Consider the following 24,968-nt stretch of genomic DNA (forward strand, 5'->3'; position numbering starts at 1 on the left):
CCGTATGCTTGCCTACATCCCATGTTTGTGTTGTGGAAGCCAGCTTAAAAATGTCTGCAAAGGGCCAGCTTGTAACGCTCTTATCTGAAGTAGCACTTTGCTCTTGGATGTCACTGCACTTGGCTGTCCACTCGATTAGATGAACTTCCACATTTTTCAAGAGCAATTTGAAAATATGAATAATAGAAGGGAAGATGATATCCAGAAAGAAGGAGAAGGGCAGAGTCTGGCCTCAAGCAATACGCAATATTTTGGGTGGGAGATGCTGAAAACATACAACTGTGGCTTTCGATTTTAATTGCAATGGAATTTAAAGGACCTGTAATATGACATGAAAGCTCAGACGGAGTGGCCTGGCATAAACCGAGCCTGTGGTTAGTTTAAACATCTATCACGCTGACCTCTCGTAAATCAGGGTCAGGAGACAATGAGAGGGCAGGCGAGTGTTTGCGCTGTTGTTTGCTGACTGGCTGTTTAAAGGAATGCTGGAAGAATGTGCCAAGAATCTGGCTTTGTCAGGAAAAAAAAAAGTTCTTGTTTTTGAACAGACTGACAGATTTCTAGAGACAAAGAGGAGTGAGCTGGCACGCAGGTGAAGGAAGAACCCTAAAAGCAGAAGCAGGACTTCTAGAAGTTTGCCCAGGTGTCGCAAATAGTAAAAAGAGTAGGAGAAGCACGAGGCATTGGGCTGTGATCCTCCAGCTGCTCCTGTGTGTGACCCAGGTACTGAGGGTGGGAGCAAGGTAGAGGTTACGGCATCTTGGCACTGGGAAAGGCTTGTGCAGGAGCAGAGGGTCAGGGAAAGCGAAGCTGGGGTTGCTGAGGGAACTGCCCCTTGCCACGCACTGTGAAAAGCAGGGTATAGCTGTGGTTCAGCGAGCTCTGGCATTCCCACCAAAATCCAGGCCAGGAATTAAGATGAGGCCCGGAGTACATTTTATGCTATTGTGATGGCTAGAAGGGCTCAAATGATGAAGGCTATTCCTCTAAAGGCAGTTGTTCTCACTTTAAGGCTGCCTTGTTGTGGCATAAAATGTCACTGGAGCCAGAGAAAACAATTTCCTGCAGCATTCCTATTCAGCGGTTAAACGGGAGCACCGCGATGCGCCATCGGCACACACGAGATGTATCGGAAAGGGCAAGTGGACCTGCTGTGGAAAGCACAAAGAAGAACAAAAAAGAAATTTAGTTTGGATGAACAATCTGGATGCCACCTCTGAGATACGCTGGTTGGAAGGAGGGAAAGTGAGCATCCTTAGTTAAAACCAGGCTCGTGAGGGTTCCCTTAACTGTAATTTCTAAGGTAAATAAAGTAAAGCTAATGAAGTACACTCCATAGGCAATCAACCAGGAATCCTGTGATAGACTTAAAATGCTGAATGCAGAAGTTCAGGTAGAGGTCTGGAAAATAACTCAGAATATGACAAATAGAAAAACACCTTTTAGACTTTATTAAAAACAGGGATAAAAATGCTTATTTTTATTTTGAGCTGTTTTGCTATGTCCACATTTCTGCTGACAATCATTATTATAGGAATACTAGACATAAATAAGAACTACGTTTTGTCTTTCACAAAGCAATTAATGCAGACTGTGACATATGAATGCTTAATTGCGTATTTTCAAACTAACTTTTGAGCAATTTTGGTATGATGACTTTGCATTGAATTAACTCAGAAGAGTGATGGCAGCTTCCCAGGAATTTTCACCTTAGATGAACCTATGGACAAAAGATCAAATCATAAATGCTTGTTTTCCTGGAACGACTAATTAGAAGACTTTTGAAAATATGCTGGCAAAGGGCTTTTGCAAAGTGTGTCAGGGCAGAGGGAAGTTAAAACAAAACAAAAAAAAGCCAACCCCCCTCCAAACCCTAAATTCTTAAATAATTGTTTATGAGTTTGCAGCTCTTTATCTGGTAGCTATCAGTTATGTTATGGATAAATATAGCACTATCTACTGGGACACTACATTTCCCTGTATATCAAAACTGTCTGAAGACGTAAAAGCAGCAGCTCCTTTCAGCAGCAGCAGAGGACGTTAGCCAGGCCTTTTGCCTTAGTGTTTCACATGTCTTGGTACTATAATCCTGATTAAACCTAAACATGGAAATCACCTACTTCCTTGATTTTTAAAATACTTCCCACCTCCCTAATTATTTCAGTTGGAGCCACGGGATGACAAGAGAATGGTAAGTCCGGAATGTTATTTTTGGACTGTAAAATACAGATTTCTGGAGCAGTCTGGGGCAAAAGCAAGAGCCAGCAGAGGATGAGAAACACTGGTTCTGGAAAGAAGCTGAATAAAGATAGCACTGGCAGTCGGGGAGGGCAGCGCAAACCCCCGGGAGAAGGGCAGGGATGTTTAAAGAAGTTAACTTTAGGACATGTTTTATTTAGAGCTTGTTCTCAGTGAAAAGCTAACTCCTACATCTTTACAGTTTTAAACTGTGATCCCATCTGCTCTAACATTGAGAGCTGATCTTGGAAAATACCAGGAGACCTCGGCAGGATGCTGGAGGTGACACTGGTAGCTGTGTCACTGCCTCTGCTCTGCCAAGAGCCTCCAAGCCCTGAGGGAGCACCCTGCTTCTGGCGAGGCACTCGGGCTGCTGCGTAAAGCAGAGTACGAATAGTCCTCCTTCTCCTCCCAACCCTTCCAAAAACAGCAGGGTAAAATGCAACTATCCCCGCCCTGGTTCAGCCCACATCTTTTACCCCACAGGCTTAGCTGATACCTAATGCTTTGCGGCCACTCCTGCAATATGTAACTTTTAATGATTTTACATGGTTTAGTGCTTTGACTGGGGAAGGGTTTCTCTTTGCAAATCAAGGTGGAAGATGCAGAGATTCTGCCTGCTCAGTCAGGATAATGGCTGCGTTGCGACATGGGTGAAACTATGGCTTTAGGCAGGCCAGGTTTGGTCTTGAGGAGCCTCAAGGAAGAAAGCTCAGGCATTTATGAGCAGGTGAACTACAGCGCAGAGAAAAGCAGCTGTGATCCATGCTGATTGTTATGATTCATAAACAAGATTTTATATTCTATTCATTTTTCTTACGAGAAATGGAAGGTTTAGTTACGAACTTTGGAAGGTCTACGTAATGATGGCTGAGAACAGCTATGACGTGCCTTTCTCTCCTCAGGTGGTGAGGATTTACTTCAACAGCCCGGACTCCACAGTGGGGGATGAACATTTGGTGAGTCATACCAAGAACTGCATGGCCGCGTTTCCATGCCATTTACTAGTGTATTAAATGTTGTACCAAAACTTTAAATTCTAGTAGTTAACAGCAGTACAAGCAATCCTATTTTTAGGCCGATGCCATTCTACTGAAGGAGGCTAAAGGACCGTTTGGAATAACATCCCCATTGAAAATGATACTATTTTCGTGTGTAGACTGAAAATGACACTGTTTTCATGTGTACACCTATACTAACTCAAAACCGTGGCTCCGATCTTGCTAAGGCTCGGTAGGGGCTTAACTCGGGGCGTGTGAGCAGTTGTGCTCGGTCGGTCTGTGTTGCCCTGTAGGAGCGGGGCCCGTGCGCTGTGGCCTTAGTTTGCCATTCAAATACAGAGAACACGCAGTCTGTCTTCTTGAGCAGCTTTACGTGCAGTTTTCACAACCTATTTTTGACTTCACAAAATGCCATTGTGCTTCTGCATAAAATAATTTACATGTCTCAGAGACTGCTGAAGTTGAGACGGTCTAAACACGGTTTAAGGGGTGGAAAATAAGCCCGGTAAGTCCGTGCCAGACGCACGACTTCAGATCAGGCTGGGGCAGTGCCGTGACGTGCCTCGACCTCTGTCTTCCCTTCTGCACAGGAAACACAATCAGGAAAACACTTTGGACTCCAATTTGCAACCTGTGTGGGGAAAACATCAAAATGTTTTGAGGTGTATTTTGGCTAGGCTGCTGCAAGACACGGCTGAGGCCCGACAGAATCAACTGCGTGCCAGAGCTGGCCTGGAGAACCCCTCTTCTGTGCTTGCCTGAGTGCTGCAGCTAGAAACGCTGCAGCGAAGCGGGATGTTTGTTGCGCTGATTTGCGTCTCGATAGCCAGATCCCTCCTCCAGCCCCAGCTGCTGCCTCAGCTCCAGGAGACAAGGAAACCAGGCTGAGCGATGGTGGTGGCACACGGAGTCCTCTCGCTCTGCCTCGCAAGCCAGTTAGCTTCTCCACTCTGGTACCTTCGCGCACAAATCAGAGGATTTTTTTCCCGTTAAATTAAATATTTTCTTCTTTTCTTATAATCTCTCATGACAGACCAGCAACTGCCACTCAGTAGAGGGTCTCGGCGGTTTGTGGGGTTTGTTTCTGCTAAGGGCTGCAAACTCGCCCGCATTTGTGCCACGTCTCCAGATCATCCTTCACCTCGCTCCCAGCACCTGCTGAGCTTGTAAATAGGTTTCTGCCCAACACGGGGTAAGAGGAATTGGGAGAAATGGAAATAAAGATCTAAGGAATAGGGTAAAGCCTGAGATGGGAAGACCTAAAAACCTCAGAAAATAAGATGGGGGACTGACTGTCAGTAACAACACTGAGATCTGTTCAGATGGGGTCACGTAGATGTCTAATGTGGCTGATGAAATTTAAGACACAGAGAGATTCAAATTGACTTTACAGAGCTGAGACTGCCTTATACGCAGTTTAGGCAAAATAACACTGGAAGCTTATATTGGGCATTTGTAGTTAAAAGCTTGAATGCAATTAATAGCGTCATGTTATTATGTGAAATGCCTTCTGGAGGAAGATAAACAATTTCAGTTTATTATGGTTTTCTTTCCCATATGGCACAAAAGGGCCCAGGACCAAACTGGCTCTCAGCAGAAAGCCTTCCATCTCCGCTCTCATTCAGCAGGTCATATTTAATCGATTTTAATATCCTTCCTCTACTGGATCCTCACTGATGGATCCATTCCACTCAATACTCCACAGCTGAAGTTTTCAATGACAGATCTTTTTTTACCCTCCTTGACTCTTCTGCTGCTTATGCTACTGCTGAATATTCCTTTGGATCTGGTCTGCCTTTTGTCTCTCTGCGCTAGTGTTTATGCTGAACTATTATTTCCAAAAGCTGAATTTTGAGCACTCTCACCTCACTCCAAATCTCCTAAGAAAAAGCAGAAACGCTACTACAGTAATTCACATGAAAACCCAAACAAATAAATCAATTAAACAATACTTGCATGATTCAGAAAGACAAAGAGATATTCATGCCCACATCAAAGAATGACACAATTGTGCTTGCCTCTCCCTTTTATTCTGGTACCTCCTGTTTTCATTCCGAGTTCCATTATTGCGTGTTTTCCCAGTTTATCCAGATTAGGCAAGAAACATATTTTCAAAGGTACGTACTCACAGAAGGATGCAGCTAGGCACCTGGCCAAGCAGGTGAAATCCCGTAAAATTTTCTTGGATGCTTAAGAATCTTCGAAAATCTGCCCCTGAATGTTTCAGAACAAGCGCTTATCTTTCCTGGAAAAAACCCAAACATTTGTAAGTGTCATTAAAACCCATGGGACTGGCAAGAATCTGGTTAAAAGAGACCAGGATAGAACACGACGTAAAAATAAGTTGTAACTGGAGAAAAGCAATCTGAAGAAAAGAGATTAATACTTTTTCTAGCTTAGGAACCTGTACTGAGGAAAGGCGCTTCAAGACAACTCTGTTTTCTGGCATTGCTTCCAAACATCTTCGCTAAGTCCCAATGTTTTTCTATGCAAATTCAATAGCCACGAAGGCATAACATATATCTTCCAGCAAGAGAGTTGTCCCTTGTATAACCTCATGACTTAACAGTGCTGACAAGTGTACAAAGCTTTACTAACAGTAGGACCGATGGATTTTGGAACATTTGTAGTAATGATTTAATGTAATGAAATTTTGCGTCATGATTAGAAACGAGATTTTCTTACCATTATCAGAGGCCCAGTCACGCAGGTCGAAGAGAGACTGGTAGATCACAATACTACAAGTCATTTTTGTTTCTTTCTTGTGCAGAAAAAAGGGAAATTTTTCATGCCACTCCTGAAACAAACTAAAGGTCAGCCTTTGAACGGTATCCAAACCTTTTTCTCTCTTAGTATTACAAATAAATTGCTGTACTGCAGACTCCAGTAGTTTGTCAGTAGTTCATTGCTCCGTGCAGCGGCAGAAGGAACAAGCCATGACAGCAAAGTATTTAACTAATTAAGTTTCTGCAGATTTGGAACCCCCTTTGTGTTCCAAAACAACCGCTGGCAATGTGAAAAGTTCAGCTGCGGACGCATGCGTATTCCCGTGAAGGTACAAAGGAGCCAAACACCGGTTTATGGACGGAAAGGAAGGTGGTGTCAGCCAGGGCTTCAGGCCGGCACAAATAAGTATCTGAACGACAGCTGACAACCTTCAAGGGGCTTCTGGAGCCTCACCCAGAACTGAGGTCCCCTTCTTCCCCTTCTAAAAAATACTCGGTATTCTCCATCTTTTCTGCAAAATAAAGGACAACCTTTCTCCAGTGTTAGCACTTCCTTCTCTGCTTTGGTTATCTTTTTTCCCCCTCTCATCATGTATGATAAGCGCAGAATATTGCTCTTCCTTAACAAAGAATTGTCCTTTTAACACCGCAAAATAATCCCCCAGTGTAGTTTATGGCTTGTGACCAGTCTTTTCTAGCTGGCCACGTGTTGTTGCGCTGCTCCTCGCTGCTCTCAGTGCCCCTGGCAAACACAGCAGTCATTCCCTGGTGGTACAAACGCTCCTGGTTCAGGTACGGAGGTCGCTGCGTGTGGCTGACTGCCCGGGGGAAGGCATATAGCACTAAATGAGTAATTGTGAAAGGTCTGTGAAATTAGGGTGAAAGTTTTTACGTTCCCTCCGCTTTATTTTCATTTCGTGGGGAGGATGGGTGAAGTGCCTGACGCTCCGCTTCTCTCACCTACCGGGTTTCAAGCGGGGACCGCTGCAATAAGCACGGAGAGGGGCTGACTGCCCCTCGTTCATTGTGTGCGCTCTGCTGAGCGCAGCCGGAGCCGGCCCTGGGGAGAGCGAACTGAGGTAACACACACCTCCATAACTTACGCGTGTGAATTGCTCCCTCCAACCTAAGGGGAAGAAGAATTCAAGACAGCTTTCACAGCACACTGAGATGTTGCGCTCATCTCTGATCTTTACATGTAGACTGTCAGAGTTTTTGGAAAACATTTATAAAGGTAAAAGAAGGGAAAAAACATTCCCAAATGTGATGGTTTTACAAAAGGGGAAGGACCCCTCCATCCCTTGCTATGCTACCCTCTAATATTTTTCTTTTGAAGTTCTCGTATTTAACTGAAACTGAAAATTAAACGTTTTCTGGTAGCTAGAATCGATTGCACTGCGTGTATAACGAGTTTGATTACAATAGGGGTTTTCACTGCTGTTTTATCTGAGAAAATCAATATGCAAGCATATGCAGAAAAGCTGATTTGGCCTGTATCTTCTCCAGTATAAAGAAATATTAAAATTTAAAACTCCAATATTTTTATGGAAGTAAATGTTATTCTCACCACAGAGCAATAATGATGACTCCTAAGTACATCTCCAAGTTAAGCATTTTACTGTGTGTAAACTGTGATGATTTGACTCTTTCACAGATCAGAAACTGTTCTGCAGCTGAATATCACACACGGTTAACACTGTATTTTGGAAGGAAATCTTGGAATTTTACATTGTAGAAATTTATTAATAAAACTTTGAGGATTAACATAATATGTTCAGGAAATATAACACTAATAGTAATCAATCAAAAAACCAGACACTATTTTGTCCTTTGTTCAACTCTAAGTACAAGAATGCAGCAGCTAATTGAATTGAAAAAAATATTTTCATTACAGACTTTTGAGACGACTTAAATTCTATTTCTGAAGCAGAAACTACTAGATATTCAGACCATACCTATAGTTTGTAACATGAAATCCTAAATGATATTGAGTTGACCAAGTTGCAGGAATTATTCTTCCTATTTTCCAGAAAATCATTTTCAGATGTTTTGGAATGGGACCAGCTGTAAGCATGAACGAACTGAATAAAGTCTAAAACCTGATGGCTGCTAAACGTTTATGTAACGTTAAACCACGTTACTGCCCCTGTCGATTTGTATTCCACAGGTAGGGAAAGGATGCTAGGGTTAAGAGCACGTGAGAAGAAAAACTGAGATAAAAACGGACGCCCAGCAAATACATAAACACGATGGCCAGAGAAACACTGGATTGTAAAGAACATCCCCTCTCTCTTCTTAGTAACAGATGCTGCTGAACTCATTTTAAAAAGCCCACCCTGCTTTGTGGGCCACGGGGTGCAACCGCAACTGAAGAAATGTTTAGTGGCCTTTTAGTTAAAGGAATGGAACCAACACTGTTACTGAACCAGGAGACAGCTACAGAAAAAACATATGATTTTTTTTAAACTATCTGAGCACATCGAAGAAACTAGACCCAATATTAATCAGAGATAATGCGTAACTACCTGTTTCCTCAGTTACACTAATGGTATTTTGGAATCTGATTATTAATGTAATTGAAAACTAATTTTTCAGATGGAAGTGCTTCAAGCAAAGAGTAACGTGGATGCCAACCGAGACATCTGGACGTGCTCAGATGTATAAGGGTCCAAAACTGAAATATGACATTAGAAGAGAAAAACACCTCTTATTCACTGTATAACTGCACGTGCAAATTCACTACTGAAATCTGTATGGTGCTTTTTCACAATGTTAAAATTATGATGGCAGGAGAAAATAAAATTAATTTGAAGAAACATTCCAGTTCTTATCTTTTCTATAAATTTGTTCTTTTCTATTAAGTAAGTAGATTTTAATAATCTGAAACATCCAGTGAAACAACTTTAACAGAGTCTAAATTATGTGCATCTGCAGAACTTCAGATTTTCACACTAATTTCACACTAATTCACTTGCTCCGTTTGTTGTTGTTGTTGTTGTTGCTGAAGGCTGATCATCGCAGCAAGGCAAAATGGATTGTGACTTTTTAAGGAGTGAGGAAATAAAGGAAATAATGTAGTGGATCTCTTGGACTAAGCATAAGCCTAAGCCTGTCTGCCTATGCAATGTGCCGATACTACTAAATCCATAGAAATCAGAAGGATTAAGAAAAATTTTAACACTCTCATAAAAGAAAAAGAGATTAAACTCTTTTCACCAGCTTCTCCCAGAGGCTGTACGGGCGTCCTTTCTTCTCTAAAACAAAGTTATTCTATGAGGGAAAGCTTTTCAACAGAAATCTTTAAAAATATAGGTTAAAATAGTAAAGAAGAGAGGGCTAAAGCATTTCGCTAGCAATCAAAATAATTCTTTGATCTTCTTCATTCCATTAACATCATGGATTTTATCCAAATAACAATAGCTTAGGAGCCACAGGACACATACATAAGTTATGTTTGGATTACCAGTTAAATACATATTTTTGAAGAGCTTTTATGGGATGTGTGAAATATGCTGAAGCAGGAAAAAAAACAACTGTGCAATGTAACAAGTGTTCTTAATATTTCTTTATTAGTTTAAAGGAACCCGAAACTAATAACAATCTGCCTCTTACAGTTCAGAGCAAAGCTATCGATACACAGCTACTTCCTTCGCATTGCCTTCCCTCGGGAAGTTGCTGAGAACAGTTACATACAGTACAGAAGTAAATTTTTCGCGCTTAATACAGCATGGAAATTAACAAAATTCTTCAAACATGACATATAAGGGAAGGAGGGAATACCTAGAGTCTACCCTATTCATGAGTTAACTGGTTTTCTGTGTTTTCCTACGTATTTTTTTTCTTCTCCAACATGGTCAGATCTGTATTCTTAAAGACAACAAATGGTTGCAAAAAGTCTCAACTCAGACACGCTACAAAAATCAAATCATAACTGAATAATTTTCTGACTAGCGTTAACCTTTTGTGCTTAATGAGGTTTAATTAAGAATATACGTCCAGGAGAACACTATGTTAATTTTTTTACTTGTTCGTGCCCTATAGAAGTAAAAGGATACCACGTAGAAATTGAAACCTGCCTGGCATTGTTTTGTCCTGATTACAATTCGGCACATTGAACAGGTTAGATTCTATGGCCACACGACACACCAAAACCATGACATCTTCCCATTTCAGATCAACAGTGTCTTGCAAAGGTTCGTTTTGCACCAGCAATCTAATCCAGCACGTTCTGAGAGTTGAAACTTCCATTCGGAAGAGGCAGTAGTGAACTGCCAGAAATGTATTACCATACAACGTACAGCTTCAGCTGAAACTTTTGAATTGTGGAATTAAATCAAAATAATGTTTTTCCATTTGGCACAATGAGACTCGAGGCAGGCAAATTACTAGTCAAAAGGCATCTTATACAGTAATTTTAATACTTAAAAAAGGTAATAACTTTAAAAGCCCTCTACTTCACATTTTAGGTAAGAGCTCTCACTTCTGTAAATATTAATCAGTATCTCTAGAGTAAACTCATTATACTGAATTGAAAGAAACACGAGTCAGTTGCCCTGCTCTTCTGGGAGATGCTCGAGGGAGTGTAGTCAAATTGCTGCTTCACTGAGCTTCCAGATCTTCAGGTGAGGATGTTACTGCTTCAGACTCTGTATTTTGCTTTGCCATGATCATTGATAACACATATGTGCTGAAAAAAATATAACACTGATTGCAACAGTATAGTTGATTACATTATTAGTTATTAATACACTGTTCAGAAATACTTTCACTTGACCAATCTAGTGATCTTGTAATTACCCCTTCCTTTCCAGAGACCTGCAATTGGATACTGATTTCACTTTCTAGCTACAGCAAGTTTTTCCACTTGCAATTCCCAGCTTTGAGGTCCACCCCCGGGAGTGGGCAAGGCTTGCACCTTTTTTCCATCATAATCTCACTGAGAAAAGAGGTAGGCAACAGAGCAGTAAAAGTCCAAACCTGTCTGAACTGTAGCTGTGCGTCACTATTTACTGCTGTCTCTGCGCGCAGTGGGAATGGTGGCCCTGTGAAGTCCTAGGGCACAGAAGACGGAAGTGTAGCAGAGGAATGACTTCTGCTCTTAGGGGGAAGAGATGGGAAGGAACCAGGCACAGCTCTGACTCCTTTGGATTACTTCAGGTTTTGCAGGGAGTTCTACACTCACTGAAAGGATCCCAACCATGACATTAAGGCCCCAGGCAGGAAGCAAATTATGGGATATTTAAGAGACCCTGGAAAAGCAAAACAGTGATTTTTTTAAACCATTTTTTAAAGAAACTTACATTTAGATCTCTGAAGTGCTCGTTGTAGTCTAAGGCATAACCTACCACAAATAAATCTGGAATTTCAAATCCATAATCTGTATTGAGACAAATAACAAACACCATCAATACAAGATCAGTGGCAATTATATAGCCCTTAAATTCATGTGTTGGTTCTCTGACAAGCAAACTGTAGATATACGTAATCACTTGAGGTCATGCTACTTTTGACTTTGAGACATGAAGGTCAGCAGTGGCCCTATACCCAGTTCCCACTCACAGACTATTTGTGACAGGGATGTGAGCAGTCAGTGTAGGAGAGTTCTGTACGTTATCAGTGGCATAACAGATATGTTGCGGAAGGAAGCCAAAATCAGAGCTAAAAAATTCTGCCTACAGTTGGAAACTCCATTGGCACACGTGTGATGACAACTGTCCAGTATCACATTAACGATTTAAAAAAAAAAAAAAGTACAACTTTAATTCTGAAGTAACTTTCGGAGATTTATATATTTTCTTCTGAGAAGAGAAAAAACTCTTTTGCACAGTATGCGACCAAAACACGTCAAATGCTTCTTAAATTAAAGCCCCAACCTTATGAAGGCTCATGCACATGCTTAATAAAGTAAATGCATGCAGAGTAGCTGAATCCTACAACTCACAAACTTCAAGCTGAGCATAGGCACGTATCTTTTTTGAGTGTGAAGGTTTGTGCGGTATCAGCACTACATAAAACAAGTTAGACTCTTTCCAAATTGTTCACTAGGTATCTAGAGACAAGCACAACCTTATGGATGCAAAAATAGGTCAGCATAAAAATTTTTACAGGTATTCAAGTAAGGAATTTATTCAGTTGTTAAAAATTGTGGATAATAGACACTTTGGAATCATAAATTCGGGCAAGTGAGCAAATGACACAGCACTGTCTGATTTTTACAAGAGTGATCTCTGATGTTTTATAAAATGAATCACAGTATGAATAAACAAGGATAAAACTGTTTCATTTTACAACATAAAAATACTAAGCTACCCTTCATGAAGTAATTTTGTTGTATTTTTGATATGTTTAACATTAGTGAATCCAGTTGAATATATAATTTACTGGATTAAATTCTAAAGGTTAAAAATACCACTGTGTAAAAAGTTGTACAACAAAATGTTTGGGTCACAGTTCAGATTATCGGGCTAAAACCGCGGGGCCGTGCCCAATGTGGAGTGACTTTTGCTTCATAAAGTTTCCCTCTCTCCCACATCCCAAATCAAGACCCTTCATGCTGCCTCCTGGTACTCACCTGCCTACTCTCCTTCTACCCTCCTCCCCAGCTCAGCTGACCAGAGCCTTCTTCAGTAGCAAATACTGGTCGATCTCTTCTAGATGGATCTATTCTTTTCACTATTTAGCCACATACCTGTTATTACATCATTTATTCTAACAAGTCTAAAATGACAATAGCTTGGTATAGCTCCATTTACAGCTTCATCATAGCACAGGTACCAATAATTCAGAGCGAAGTGGTGCTGGTGTGACACCAACAGAGCAACGGGAGGAAGTTTAAAAAGCCCAATTTATCTTTTGCTTTTTTGGGGGGTGGGATTTAATTATAATATTACTGTTTACCATTTAAACAATAATACTTTTCAAAAAATAATAAAGAGTGTTATTCTGTTATAAAAATGTAAAACCTGTGAATAACTAGGCCACAATAAAACACCTTTCATGTTCAGATGGAATCCTGCAGCTCCTCCACAGAGATGCAATGAGGAAAGAAAAGGAAGAAATGGACTTTCTCTTCTATATAGTTTGTCAGAACTGAAGATAAACACCTTTCATGAATAAAATTAAACCTTTTCATAACTTCCCTATAAAGTTAGCACTCTGCAGAAAACATCAGACTACAAGGAAGTTAGGCTTTGTAGGATTATACATGTCCTTCCATTGCATTCCATTGTCCCATTGACAATTGATATTTTACAATGCTTCTGGCAGTCCGTAGAATGATATGAAAGGCAAGTGGTAGAGTAATGGTAACTTCTTGTACTGTCATGTACAGATTTTCACAGTAACACTTACAATCTGGTCTGTACCCATCAGGCCGAGATGTTCTTTTCACCAACAAACTGTAATCAAAACCAAAATAAACCCCATGTAAAATCTAGGTATTTACCTGAATAACATGCATTAAAACTATTCCCTTTATCAAAAAACTTCCGAGCCATGTGAATCACTGTTCTTGTTCTGCTTCTCCTCCCGACAACGTCCTGATGGCAGGGAAGAGATGGGTGTGTTCCCTCTCAAAGTCCATCAGTGCCAGCCCTGCGACGGCTGAAGGGTCATTGCCACTGCAGAGCAACGCAACAGCGTTTCCTCCCCTTTCCTCCACCCTCCTCTTCGTGACTCAGGCAGCTCCTCTGCAGAGCTCCCTGTGTGATACTGCAGCATCGAATTAAAGCCGGATCTCAGAATGCGAGCTTCCACTGGAAAATATGCTGGGCTAGACTAATTAATTACTAAGTTTTGTGATCGTTTTACTCACCTTGCCACTTTAATCATTTTTGGCTTGCATTTTTCTATATTATTAAGCAGAACCTTCATAGTCCTCCCAGTTCCAACAATATCCTTACAAAACATGAAAAATAGAAGAAGTAAAAAACAAAGGAAAGCTGAAAAGAGGAAATCTGGACAATGACTGAGCAGTTCCACCTTCTTATTTTGTGGAAATGAGGTATTTTTCCCAGTGTATTGTGAGCCACATCCAAAAAAGGTTATAATTGAGCTCACACTCTTTCAAGCAAGCACTTTATACTCATAAAATAATCAGTTAGAGGCCTGTCTTGAAAATAGCTGTGTTTCTAGTAGTTGGGATGTAACATGGGTCTGGAGATGACTTCACGGGGCACTGCAAGGATGCAGGGATCAGACTTTTCATATTACGCTCAGACTACAGTATGTCAACATCTCTCCATGCCAGGGTTAAATCTGCCCTATTTGTTGTTTTATTAGTCCAGTACAAATGCACATTCTCCAGAGCTGCTGTACCCAGGCTAATCTGAATGAGATCAGTAGATACCTGGCTACAAAACCGAGCATGACCTGGAGAGGAGCTGTTGATCCTGAACTCTCTGGGTGTGGATTTTTCATTAGCACACCTTGTCTCTGCTTCCCAGCTATCCCAGCATTAACAAAGTTTGCTGCGGACATTATTAATTTCTCTGACAGCAGTTAGCATTTGCAAGTATGGAGCTCCTCGCAGCTATTCGGGTACCCAGCCATCTCTGAGGCTGATGACTTTTTTTCCCTCCTTTGCTTAGAAAAGACATTCCAACATTTATGCTTTTCCTTTATTACACTGTCCAGCTTACTTCCCACACAAGCAGACTGGACCTGAAATGCCAGTCAGATCCTGACATGCTTTCTAACCATCGCAGTTGCTTTTCCGACATTTTAGAAGAGAATCGCCTACATTAACGAAGAGAGAATTTGCAGCACCAGTGAGGTGACACATTTTCCTCTCCAATTGAATGCTGTTGATTTCCATCAGCAACGTATCTGTGACGGGCCCTCCCCAGGGGACAGTGCAGGATGCAATGCTAACGAGCAGGAGTCACGGGGACGTGAGAGAATGACCGACATTTTCAACCAGCACGTGAACAACCCTGAAGTTGTAAAGCATGTGCAGGGCTATGCTACTATTTCAAAGTCGTGCAGCTGAGAAGTGCAGGGCATCGTTCCATTTAATTCATTGCCCTCCAAGGAACAGAACAACTTGCAGAACAGGAGTCGGTGAAACCATAGAAAGAACAAATCAAATGACACAGAAACGAAGACTCCTGGGTATTACAAGGCAGAGTACCAATTAGAGTGGCAGCAATGTAGTTTGATCCGTCACTCAATTGCAAAAAGACCGGGAGGTTATTAAGCAAATCAACCTCTCTCCCTCTTCACCGCCTCCCAGCTAAAGAAGTGTAAACACAGACGGGTTTAAGAAACTGAGCACACAATCACGCCTTGACTATGGGACTTATCTAAGTACAATATGACATAAGCACCCAACTTACCTCCACAATTAGAACATTCTGAAAGAAACAAACAAAAAGGAACACAATTACACAACATTCACAGACTAAGAGAAACAAATGTTTGAAAAAGTGAAATGAAGACAGGTAGGTCCACGTGCATATGTACAACACGGTGGGACACAAGCAGTTTCCTGATTCGTGTGCCCTGAAAAAGAGCCAGCCATAAGAGCAAGCCCTGGAGTCAGGGGCTACGACTTTATTCATCTCTAGATTATTCTTGTTGTGCAAGAACAGATGTAGCTTTGGAAAATAAAATTGGATGGAAGAAATCCAAATGGCACAAGCCTCACTTCATTCCAGTGCATCTAGCCGTGTACTACAGTGTACCCTATAGTTCACTAAAATACTGTTTCCAATGTTAACATGAGACTTCAACAATAATATTCTTACTCTGAAATAAATGCTCTTCCTCCCTCCCCTCGCCCCCCAGAAACCTCACAGTAAAGGATTACAGGCCAAGTTGTACCACCCATTCTCAAAGCACCCTTTCTTTTCAAATACTGCTGCTGAAACCAGTAGTATTACTTGAAGAGAAGGGGAGCGGTCCAGTCAAGAGCAGTGATGTCAAGCCTTATGACATCACAGTTCCGGGAATCACAATATCTAAGGTGAGTTTTCTTCTTCTATTAAAAGCAATAATAAGTAATGTCCTTATTAGAAGAAATAAAAATCTATTTATTAGTGGGCATTATCATATGCATGTACAAAAGGATGGACTCTTACAATCTTGCATTAAGATCTACTTTCTGAGGTGAAATCTGCAATAGCAAGAGGAAAGTTATTTCACAAATTCCTATATCAATCTGCCTCTCTATGTATACATCTTACATGCGTGTGCACTTGGTGTGTCCTGCAAAACCTTGAGACAGATAGTTTCGTATCCTTGCAGTATTCACCAGCCTAGCTTACATTCCATGTTCTTTCTGTCAGGCTTGTTGGCTTTGCTACATACGTAACCTGGAGGCTGTCTAACTTCCTTTGCCATCGGAGAATCCCAAGGTTGAGAGTTCTGAGAAAGACTCAAACACCATGGAGAAGGAGCGTGTGACGGGAGTGTGCTCGTGACAGTTTCATTAACTGATATGTAAATATTTTTTTTAATCTTGACAACAGGAATAATATATTAATATAGATTATCCATATATCTATTCATACTGCAGTTCCTCCTAACAATCCCAGTGCTTGGCAGGGAGCCATAGCATGCTTCATGCATCGACCACTGAAGAAACACGTTACCATATACTGGATGCTTCTGAAAAGGCAAAACACTTGGTAAAGGTGTGGAGGAAACTGCCGGTAGTAGTTCAGCAAGCGTCAGCAATGGAGATATCACTCAAGAAAGCCACTAATTTAGACTGAGCTCCAGTGGAATGCGTATTAACCTTGGAGGGTGTCTCCTTTTTGGTGTTTTCATAACAGGTTTCACTGGTGGTTATCCTGCTTGGCACTCCTGACTTTCAACCTCTCAGCTGCTGACACAAACAACTCTGGATCTGAAAGACCTAGCCCTGTGGAGGTAAAAAGTCAAAGGCCTCAACAACAAAAGTCCGAAGACACCCTGCCTCTAGAAATTTCTTCCTTCAAGAAAGAATGGAAGTATGTCAGTCCTCTAGATAAGATGAAGACACCAAAAGCATGTTCAGGAGAAGCTTATGACAGGTATTCTTCTTGAAGGAAGCCATATGGATCCAAAAAGGGTTTGGCTCTCATCTGGCTTCCTGGATGAAGTCATAACTAGGAAAAACACTTCCAAAGACCAGCCCAGGACACCTGGGTCTGAGGCATAAGCAAATCACTTGATTCAGCCAGTGGACACCTGAAGATTACGTGCAGGACTAATGGTTTAACCATCCCCCAGGGAACTTGCACAGCTGGTGATATATGTAAATATTTATGTGTGTATATACACACACACACATATATATATAAAATACAAGGAGAGAGCAGAAGAGTTGACAAGGAAAGAGCATCACCAGAACTAGAGATGGAAATGAACTCCTTTAGTACCAGCAAGCAGTCCAGGCTGACTGCGAGTGGCACCTGGTGAAAGAGGCTGACCTGACATCCTGACCCATCTGCCAGTTTCGTGCATCTCTTGCTACTCTTCATACTGTTGCCAAGAACTTTCCTACCAAAGGAAAAGCACAGATCTTCTAGTGACAAAACCTATCCAGCAGCTATGGCATGAGTTGGGACATACCAAAACTGACATGGCAGAGGGCTGCAAAGTCCTGCGTTAGCAGACTGTGTCAGGGTGCAGCAAAGGCTTGTTGCTCCCTGAGTGAAGGGTAGCCATGAACTGAGGGCAATAACACAGCCGGCAGTGCAAGGGCCTCACCAGCCCCACAGTGCCCCAGTGAGGCGGGCGGGCAGACCTGAGACCTGTTCGACCAAGAGTGCAACATCATCAGGTGAGTTCATGGTGATGAGGCAGACCTGAGGTGAAGCTGGGATGTCAGTCCACAGGTTGGGATCAGGTCCAGGGAGAGTAAACATGATCAAACACAGACCACTGATCTCCAGGCAGGACCACAGTGATGAGACAGGTCCGAGGTTAAACTGGGAAGTCAGTCTGTGAGCTGGGGTCGGGATCAATGGCTGTAGTAACACACAGCCATGGCTGTAGCTGAGCTGAAGACAGGTACCCATACAGCATAGCTCAGGCATAGACGAAAAGGCCAGGGTGGAGGGGAACTGAGGCTCCTGTGCTCACAGGTGAGGGTAGGGGCCCCAAGTGACACAGGTCATGGCTATTAAGGCCTGTTTGTGCACACAGGGCTGTGACAGATTGAGAGAAACACATAGTCCTGGGACAGTCTGTTGATAGACAAATATGGGTTTTTGCTACCACATCTGCTCCAGCTATCCTATCGTGAGCAGCAATAGGGATTCTCTTGCTTACTCATAAGTGGAAATCATAAAAGTAGACAGAATGAGGGGACAGCAGCCTCCCTGGCCATGGAATTGGGATTAAACCAATAGAGAGGAGCAGACCTTACTAATGAACTTGTGAGAAAAAAAATCATAGACGCTAATAGAATAAGGGGCTGAGGAGACCATGAAAGTTCATCAAGACTATTCTGTTGGCCTGAATAATCAACTTAAAACTATCCCTCACAGATATCTGATTTACCTGTTCTTGAACACGATGAGGGCTTCAGAACCTCCCCAGGCAATGTGTCTCAGTGCCTCATCATCTAAGAGCCAAAATACAGTTAGAAAACCTCTGTTGCTATTTGGCCTGAACTTGTTTTGCAGTGGACACAGAAAGAGCTCCATTTTCTTCTCTTTTTAACTTCTTCTATATTTGAAGACAGATGTATTTCCCATTTCCTCTTCTTCAGATTAAACAACCCCTATTTATTCAACATTTTCTCACAAGTTATATTTTCTAGCTTTCTGGCCATTCTTCTGCTCTCCTCTGGAACCTGTCCAGTTGGTCAGAGTCCTTCTCCAGTTGTGGTGCCCCAAACCAAAGGGAAGCCTTTTTGAGTGTCAAGAATAAAAGAACCATTTTGTATGCTTTATAAATACTCCTCCTTTCTATATATTCCAGTATAACAGTTACATCTCCTATAAAGGTATGCTGTTGTCTCACGTGCCCACCTAAGTGATCCACCTATTGTCTCCCATTCAGAACTGTTGCTTAGTCAGTCTTCCTCACTTGCCTTTATGCAAAAGATTACTTCTATATAAACGGAGAAGTTAGTATTCATCTTTATTGTCATTATATGTCAATCTTTGAACCAAATTCTTGAAATAATTTCTTAAGATCATAACAATATCTTGTAGTATTTTTCCAGGTAGTATCACTAGCATTAAGTGCTAATTCTATCTTTTAAATCATGAACTAAATATTGTATAGTCCCCGGAGAACATGCTTTAATGCATCCAGTCTGACAATGAAGTGTAATTAACTGTTTCTTGAGAGCAGCTTTCCAACCAATTATACATCTGTCTAATAGAAATTTAATCTTGTCTACATTTTCTTATCACAAATGACTCATATGAAGAAGATTACCGTGGATCCAGACACGCCTGAAGGGCTTGTCTGGCCACAAGAGTGATAGTCACCTGTGCATGACTTCAGCTGAAGTGCAAGATCTCATATTTATTGACTAACTTGAGAAGGAAGGATATTGGACCCTGAAATTGTCTGACCAGCATTCTATTACTCTTTCCTCTTCTCCTCGGATTCAAGGAGTCCAACAGTTACAAATTATATGCACTGGGAGATTTGGTCCTTTGAAAGTCCCTTTAATCAGGCCGTTGCCTAGGTCAGGAAACACAGATTCTGTTTTGCATTATGCACATTCTCATTATTTCCAAAACATGGATGAGGATTTTCTGTGCTCTGGAGAAATCCTGTATGTAAGGACTTTGTAGTGGAAAAGCCACTATAAAATATTTAGATATGAAAACATTTTGGACATATAAATAAGCAGGGATCCTGATCATTGAGAGTGATAGATTAATCCCTGTTTTGACTAGGCAGGCCTTAACTTTTGCTTATGACTGAAGGCATTCAAAATGGTTTGCCATCCTCTGATATACCAAAAACCGCCTCCTTCGAAACAACATGATGTGCTGTCAAAACGACTGTATTGCTGCCTATCCCCTACCTTGCTCCTGTTGGAGCAGGCTACTGAGTGAAGGGTTCCAGAAAAGGGATGGCATAGCAGAGCAGCAGAGGAACAAACTGCCAAGAAATGGTTTGACATACAGTATCCAAGACTAGATAGTGGTGATGTGTAATAAAATTGGTTGAAATAGATTCGCTTATCCTTGAGCAGATGGATAGAAGAAGATGAAAGAAGAATGCAATGGGTACAACAAATTGGTACATTATCAGTAATGTCACCATCATCCTAAATGCATAGCTGGCTGCATCCAGCATATCTTGTGAAAGGTCACATTTACAAGAAAGACCTTATTCAGCTTTATCATGAAATCCACCTGTGGGCTGGTGGGCAGGAGACTGGTGAAACTCATCACCTTGTGGTGCTGCAGCAGTAACTGATAGCTGGACAAAAGCTGGACGCTGAAGAAAAGATCTTTTTTCAAGTATATGTGTTTGAAGCTCCTATACCACATAGATCAAGACAGTTTTGTCCTTTCAGATACATCTGAGGCAATTGCAGAGGAGGAAACCACATGAAAAGAAAAGTAATCCAGCCTTCTGGCATGCGTTTGATATTGTCTGTCTATTTTTGGAGCTTGGAGAACAGGAAATAGCAGTATTTACTGACATGTTAACTAGACCGAAGATGGCTTAATTTCTGAGTAGGTCCGTCTTCACCAATACGATCTGTGAAGTACGTCCAGAAATCTAATAATTGTGCTAATATATCTTACAGTGAGACACAGAGAACAGTCAGTTTTTTAAAGTATGTCCTGGAAAGACTTCTTATATAGTTCAAATAAAGAAGGGGCGGTGGCTCAACTCTCAGAGACTTAAACACCTTTCTACTGAGTCGTTGCAAGAGAATCAGCAGCTTTCATTGCTGATGGATCAGAGGGATGGTTGGGAGCTGACAGATATGTGTATGGCTGTGATTCATCCTGTGTTTACAGCTGTTTCTAGCCGGTAGCTGGCAGGAAGTAGGCTGGTGCAATACAGAATCATAGAATTATAGAATATCTCAAGTTGGAAGGGACACATAAGGATCATTGAGTCCAACTCCCTGCTCTTCACAGGACTACATAAAACTAAACCATACGACTAAGAGCGTTGTGCAGACACTCCTTGAACTCTGACAGGCTTGGGGCCCTGACCACTTCCCTGGGGAGCTGTTCCAGAACAGACCACTCTCCCAGTGAGGAACCATTTCCTAATGTCCAATCTGAACTCCCCCTGACGCAGCTTCATTCCATTTCCTCGTGTCCTATCACTGGTCACCAGAGAGAGGAGATCAGCACCTCCCTCTCCACTGCCCCCCTCGAGGAAGGTGTAGACTGCCATGAGGTCACCTCTCAGCCTTCTCTTCTCCCAGCTGAACAAACCAAGTGACCTCAGCCACTCCTCATAAGTCTTGCCCTCAAGACCTTTCACCATCTTGGTCACTCTCCTCTGGACACTAATAGTTTGATGTTCTTCTTACCACTGAGGCACCCAAAACTGCACACAGTATACACCAGTGCAGTGTAGAATGGGACAATCACCTCCCTCGACCAGCTAGCTATGCTGTGCTTGATGCACCCCAGGACGCTGTTGGCCCTTTTGTCTGCCAGGACACAGTGTTGACTCATATTCAACTTGCCATCAACTTAAACTGCCAGATCTCTTTCCACGGGGCTGCTCTCCAGCCTCTCATCCCCCAGTTTGCATGTGTAACCAGGATTACCCTGTCCCAGGTGGAAAACCCAGTACTTGCTCTCGTTAAATGTCATACGGTTGGTGATTGCCCAGCTCTCCAGCCTATCCTGATCTCTGTAAGGCCTCTCACCCCTCAAGGGAGTCCACAGCTCCTCTTAGTTTAGCGTCATTTGCAAACTTACTTAATGTACATTCAATGCCTGTGTCCAGATCATTTATAAAAACATTAAAGAGCACTGGCCGTAAAATTGTACTCTGCGTTATTAAACCCTAAAATTGTACTCTTAACTGTGTTTTTAAATGCAAAGGGGTGCTGTGAAGTTTAAAATTCTCCAGTTTTGAGTGATCAGGGTGCATACAACTTGCGACTCTGCAGATGGACATTTGGACTGAGCAGAAATAACATTTGTGGTGCAAACTGGATCTACACAAAAATAAAATTTGTGCTCTCATATCCTTTTTTAGACAGCAGTAAAAATGGTTCATAGCAGCATGTCTTGGGACATCTGGAAAAAGCAGGAATTTTTTGGCAATGTTAGTACTATGTAAAATGAAGAAGAAATAATTTCTAATCCCTGTATTCCAGGTGTATTTGTCTCTCGTGTTAAATTTCAATGTACCTGTGAATTTTAACATTTTTAATAATGGACTGGAAACCTGCGAAAATTGAAAATCTGTAGTTTACCGCTTTTCAAAGCCACATGAGCTTATACACGGCAAATAGGTTTTTATTATAAGACATGTAAGAAAAATTCTGACTTGTAATAAGCTGAAAAATACTCCGGCACTGAGTCAATACATTTCTATTGTTTACCTTCCGACAGGTCAGTAATAAATGGAACAATGTCAGCTAACAAGACCAAGCAGAGTCATGAGATCATGTATGCCTCCTGCCTGACAGTAGTAAGTGCTGTGGAAACTATTTTTCACCTTCCTGGAAAAGAAAAGCAATTTTTTCTAGATTTTGATTTTATGTTCCATTTAGAAGACTGATTTCAAAGGAGAAATTGCTATTAAATAACAGTGCTATGAAATTAGCATTGAGTAAGTGTTTGAGGAAAAGGCTGTCTTTGAATTCATGTAAAATGTGAAATTTTAACAAGGTAAAATTCTAAGTTACAAATTTAGAAAGAGGGAGTATTTCCTGGAAAACAGAAACTCTACTTAAGTAATCAAAGAAACAACCATACTTAATGCAATACTACAGCTAAGAGGACACACACAGCCCTTGTCTGTAGAGCAAGAAAATCAGGTAGGTACACAGAGGGTATTTTCTCCTTAAATGTTTCAGCATAAAATCAGTAGTATAACATGCACATACATTGGGAAAAAAAAACCCAAAACACAGCAAAACAAACAACTGTTAAAAAAAAAAGCAAATACAGAAAGAACTTAAGACTGAGAAGAGCAGAATGATTTGAAACCTGGAAAAAACACCTTACAATGAAGTAATGTTTGTAGCAGAAAGTAATAGCTTTTATTTAATTAACAGCCAAGTTCCCAGTGGGAGAACATTTTTCTCAAAAGAACTTTGACCTTTCAGCCCACAGCCTCAAAGAGACCACAAAATACCTTCAACAGCTGAGCCTGGGAACAAAAATTCAGAACTGCTGTATGCACTAGAAATCGTGGACTCAATAAAATACTGGCTTTATGGCACATTATAATCTTCCACTGCAGCTGACCTCCAACTCATTTATCAGTGTTCCACAGCTGATAATTTGCTCTCTTATTTTAGCTCATAGGAATTCTTAACGTTTTTATCTGCCCCTTTGGTCATAGGGCAGGTGATCATGTAGGACAATCACTTTTTTCTCCCAAATTGACTGATTACCACATTAGGTTAAAATTAAGAGTTTCTCTCAATCTGTACTTAGCATGAAGTTTGCTGATTGTGTTCAGACCAACAGAAGGATCTGCATGCTTGAAATTTTGTTTCTTACAACTGTATCAATTGCCTAGTATTAATTTCCTGTTATTAATTCTACGTTCAAACTGTGTCTCATTTACATCTTACAGAACACCAGCACTTTACAGCAGGCTCCCAGTGCATTACTTTATCTAAAAGAAGCCTAAGTAATGACTGGATAGTAGGCAAATATGCAACCATATGGCAATATAAATTTGATAATGGCAAGCTGCTCAATCTAGTAGGCAAAGGTATTAAAAAATGCAACAGCGAAAGGCAAAAAGCTATCCAAATTCAGAAGAGAAAACTAGGTTCATCATTTTAGCAATGATGACAGTTGACTGTTATATGAACATAATATGAAAGACTTTTGAGAAATTAGACATCTAAGTAGGAGCTTTCTACAGGGTTCTAGAACAGGTCATGAATGTCTGATTTTAATCTTTTCTGCTGGGCTGATCCACATCTTATGGCATTCCTGAAAGGACAGATATCATATATCAAAAACATTATGTTTTTAGAGAGTTTGGTCAGTGTCAGCTGCTGATGGAAGCAACTTGGTTAGTGCATTAAGAGTCTACGTACACAGACTCCAGCTACTTAAAGTCTGTAAAACTAGTTCAGTATCTCCAAGAGTCAACAGAATGGGGGACATAATGAAGGGCATGATGATACACTCTCCAGTTTGTTTTTTGTTCTCACTGTTTTGTTCTTAGAGAGCATTGTGTTGAAAGCTGTACATGTACATGTTTTGCTCGCAGCCATCTTTACAACATGCTTCTGTTGTGCCTAAGTAGAGAAAATGGCCATAATCACTCTAAAGGTAATGCAGGAATGGATCACTGTCTCCATTCTCTGACTTGAAGGAAAAAGTATAATTTTCTGATCATCTGGAATTGGAAGAGGATCTTCTGGACACAGGTAAAATGAACAGAATTATGAACACGTATGATGTAGAAGCAGGAATTATGGGGGTGAGCAGAGACCATGTGAAAAATAGGATAGGAAGGCTAAGATGTTTTATTTCAACTTTCCTTCCTCCAGAACAACAACAACAAAAGAAAATGATGAACAGGAGAAGAGATTACCTAAGAAGGAAGTGCAAAGAAAGGTGATTGACTTTGGGGAAGAAAAAAATAGTGTCTTTTGCTGTGGAAAAAGCAGTTAAGGATGGCAACTGTCAGAAGAGTAGACAGTATAAAATCTAATTAAGAAAAAACAGAGAACAACAAAAGTGACTAAAGATGGCAGTTAAGTAGAGGTACTGAAGATGTGGAATGCTTCGAGGCACATAAAATCAACCTTTGAAAAGATGAAAAAGGCAAGGCAGCACGTCTGATAGGAATACAGTAAGATGTAGAGAGGAATGGGGGACATGACTATTGCAGAAGTGTATAGTGGATTTTGTATACCTTTACTGTC

The 24,968-nt window shown here is 41.2% G+C and overlaps 1 protein-coding gene across 4 annotated transcripts in view; it reads right to left on the reverse strand.

The window, feature by feature from the left end:
- Positions 1-9,543: 9,543 nt before the first annotated feature.
- Positions 9,544-24,968, reverse strand: part of PRTFDC1 (phosphoribosyl transferase domain containing 1) — a 47,376-nt gene continuing 31,951 nt past the window's right edge. For 2 of the 4 annotated variants that reach the window (XM_054192851.1, XM_054192850.1), the window contains exons 5-9: positions 15,301-15,318; positions 13,779-13,861; positions 13,316-13,362; positions 11,266-11,342; positions 9,544-10,652 (exon numbers count right to left, since the gene is read on the reverse strand). In XM_054192851.1, the coding sequence (XP_054048826.1) occupies positions 10,605-10,652; positions 11,266-11,342; positions 13,316-13,362; positions 13,779-13,861; positions 15,301-15,318 (273 nt within the window). In that variant the 3' untranslated portion in view covers positions 9,544-10,604. Of the gene's footprint in view, positions 10,670-11,265; positions 11,343-13,315; positions 13,363-13,778; positions 13,862-15,300; positions 15,319-24,968 lie in introns of all 4 variants that reach the window. The other 2 variants (XM_054192849.1, XM_054192847.1) reach the window with 1 other exon arrangement.

The sequence above is a fragment of the Rissa tridactyla genome, chromosome 2, assembly GCF_028500815.1.
Source record: "Rissa tridactyla isolate bRisTri1 chromosome 2, bRisTri1.patW.cur.20221130, whole genome shotgun sequence".
NCBI classification, from domain to species: Eukaryota; Metazoa; Chordata; class Aves; order Charadriiformes; family Laridae; genus Rissa; species Rissa tridactyla.